The 3,258-nt window shown below is 42.8% G+C and overlaps 1 protein-coding gene across 1 annotated transcript; it reads left to right on the top strand.

The window, feature by feature from the left end:
- Positions 1-1,605: 1,605 nt before the first annotated feature.
- Positions 1,606-3,015, top strand: LOC115620474. The gene has a single exon (XM_030513705.1). The coding sequence runs from the start codon at positions 1,606-1,608 to the stop codon at positions 3,013-3,015; it is 1,410 nt and encodes a 469-aa protein (XP_030369565.1).
- Positions 3,016-3,258: the final 243 nt, after the last annotated feature.

Here is a 3,258-nt window from a genome sequence, read left to right as displayed (position 1 = left end):
CACGGTAATAGTCATAATAGATGCTTGCAACCTCAACTAACAACTCCAAAAGCAATTACTTACAGTGTTTTAACTCGCATGAGTTATCAACCAATATGCCACTAACTATAGCTTTTCCTCATTGGTTCTGCTATCTTTTATTGATTATGCAGCAAAAATCTAAAAATGTTTTGGGGTAAGAATGGGAAATTATTTCGTTTGTCCAATTCGATTTCATTCATTTTAGAGTTATGTAAGTAAGTAAAAGTAAGCAAGTGGCAACAGTGGAAAATAAAATCTACGATAAACAAACTAGAAAAGGAATAAACTTGAAACAAAAATATTTAAACGGAAATTCTCAAAAAAGAGTACTTTTTATATAGAAATTTCTTAGAGTCCTCCCACGTTCTGCAGTTTAGTAATGAATTCTAATTTAATTTTCTTAAAAATTAGCAAGATTCTTTTTCTAAACTTTGTTCTCTTTCGTCAGTCTCAAAAAATGATACTTTTCATGCTAAACTACACATAAACTATGGCACTGCTCGATTAGAAAAATGTTAAATATGTCTTTATTACAATTTGGTTAATGTATTGTTTCTTATACCCTGTACCCAAAGGGTGAAAGGGTATATTAGTTTTGTGCGAGTGTACATGGAACACACAGAAGGAGGCGTGGCAGACCCCCCAAAGTATCAGGATGACAAGCCGAGTCGATATAGCCATGTCCGTCTGACCGTCTGTCTGTCCGTCTGTCTGTATGAACGCAAGGATCTCAGAAAGAATAAGAGCTAGAATAACCAAATTAAATTAAATTAAATTAATTAATTAATTTAATTTAATTTATTTATTTTTTGTGCGGTGCTACAGGGTATTTAAGAGTTGAGCCTGCTCGACTTTAGCATCCCTTTCTTGTTTTTAATATTGTTCTACTCATAAGTGCAGGTTATTCCGCATTCGTGGCATTCGAGCTTAGCTTCTAAACTTGCTTTAGCTTTAATGTTGCTTATAATTTTGTAATTCGACTCACTCGACACTCACTTGCGACGTACTCGCACTAATACTCTTCATTAGTATCTCCGACTGTGCCTGGAAGCCTATTCTTCGTTAATTTCTCCGTCTGTGACGCAGTCTTAGTGGAGCGTACCTTTGCGTCACCTTTCAAATTAATTACATGGTGATTCGGAAAGTTTTTAATTAGCGTGAATTAGGGTGAAACAATTTGTTTGCGCAGTTAGTCGATAAGCTGAAATTAGGGACCTTAATAGATGACCTGTCCGGTTGTGTAAACAAAGATAAGGCAAACAGAAAGCTTTTAGTATTGAACGGCTGCGGTCGGTTGTCAGTATGTTGGAAAACTTTGCTGACTCTTTTAGTTATCAACTGAATCCCACAGTGGTCGAGTTCTACGCTTACTTACTTACGACTATCGGGAACGACAGCATTTTCTACTACAATCCTGAAAGAGTAAACTGTACGTGGCAGCACTATCAGCCACATATCTTTGACCAACAGCCGCAGTGGACTTGGCATAGTGGGGCGACCTATCCACGATTTCTTAAGAGGCACAATAGCCGGATATTTGTTTTATGCTGTTTGTCGGGCAACAGAAAAGCCGTTTCTCAAATGATGGACTTGGCGGAGACCATCAGCCACATGCGTCATGTGCGGGTGCTAATTGAAGTGGCAACAGATCCTTTCCATAACCAGGAGAAGGAGCAGGACCTGCTGGCAACCCATTTGCTGTCCTTTTGCCTGCGACAGGGAATGCTCAATGTGATGTTATATTTTCAGCAGTGGATGCGAGCTCTACAGCTGTACAGCTACGAAGCCTTTCCGGAGTTTAAGCTTTTGAAGCAAAGTTTCAAGAAACAGATACACTTGTATTCCAGAAAATTGGACAATTTGCGAGGATATGCATTGCGTGTTATGCCCGATAAATCGGAGCCCAATACAATACTTTATAGAGATGGTCAAGGCCAATTGAGGGTCACTGGCTATCTCTGGAAATTTATTGCTACCTTTGCAAAAAAGCACAGAGCACAACTGCAGCTAATTGGGGACCCACGGCGCCTAGATAGTTCCATTAATCATCTGCAAATGCTCAACTATATACGCAGTAATATGGCGGACGTTGGCTTGACCACACAATCTATACCGGAGAAACATATGCAATGGTATTATTTCTACTCCTATCCCATGTCCTTCGGCAGTTGGTGTGTGATGCTGCCGCTGGAACGTCCTGTAAGTGTGCGTGCTGTGATGGGGCGAGTGCTTCGAGCGGAAGCTCTGGCGGTACTGTTGCTGTGTGTGATCCTTTTGGTGTCAGTGCCTCTCCTGCTACGTTGGTTGCGGCAAAGACCACGGTTCTTAACGCCCCTCTGCGCCCTGGCCATGCTAGTGCTCTGCGCCAGCCAGGCGCAAATTTTATCGCTCCTGATAGCGCGTCCAGCCAGCGACAGCATCAATAGCTTTGATGCCCTTCTGGCCTCGGATTTGCGGATCTTTGGACTCCGCGCCGAATTCGACTACATGGATGGGGCCTTTCGAGCCAAATACGCAAGAGCCTTTCATCTCACTAGCAACTGGTCGGAGTTTCATGCGATGAGGCGCACATTTAATGAGAGCTACGCCTACTCCATAACAACGATGAAGTGGGAGGTGATGGCCACACAGCAGCGACACTTCGCCCGCGCCCTCTTCCGCTACTCCAAAGACCTCTGCTTCAACGATTTTATACCTTTTCGCCTGCTAGTGCCCGAGCAGACAGTCTTCAGGAAGGCACTCAAGCATTTCATTCTAGAGACCCATCAATCTGGATTACTGGACTTCTGGGTACGTCACAGCTTTTACGATATGGTCAAGGCAGATCGCATTACCATTAGGGATTACAGTGAGAAAAAGAAATTGGAAAGGCTGCAGCTGAAGGACTACCAGGATATTCTGCTATGGTTCTTGGGCGGCCTGCTTTTGGCCATACTGGCATTCGTTGTCGAGCTTCTGGGCTTCTATGTGAAGCGCTACCTGAATTATTTGTAGAAGGTAGCGAACAGTGGCCACCAACTACCAGTCTTACGTCTTACACCTTGAAGTTTGCTTTTTCTATATTGTAAAAAAATAAATGCAAATTACATGCCAGGAAGCCACCGCAGCGGCCGCAGTGGCGTGCAGCACACGTTTCGCAAAGGCACGAACTCATTTCAACCTCAAAATGAAACACAACTGCAACAACAGAAATAGCGGCAGCAAACCACAAGAAACAAAACAAAATTATGTAAAACT

Source organism: Scaptodrosophila lebanonensis, unplaced genomic scaffold (genome assembly GCF_003285725.1).
Source record: "Scaptodrosophila lebanonensis strain 11010-0011.00,11010-0021.00 unplaced genomic scaffold, SlebRS2 tig00000024-arrow-pilon, whole genome shotgun sequence".
Taxonomy (NCBI): domain Eukaryota; kingdom Metazoa; phylum Arthropoda; class Insecta; order Diptera; family Drosophilidae; genus Scaptodrosophila; species Scaptodrosophila lebanonensis.
The sequence above is the reverse complement of the archived record's forward strand: the minus strand, read 5'-3'. Positions and strand labels throughout refer to the sequence as shown.

Bases quoted from the DNA above. Each gene is read 5' to 3' on its own strand.
- LOC115620474 (XM_030513705.1), top strand. From the start codon at position 1,606: ATGGACTTGGCGGAGACCATCAGCCACATGCGTCATGTGCGGGTGCTA.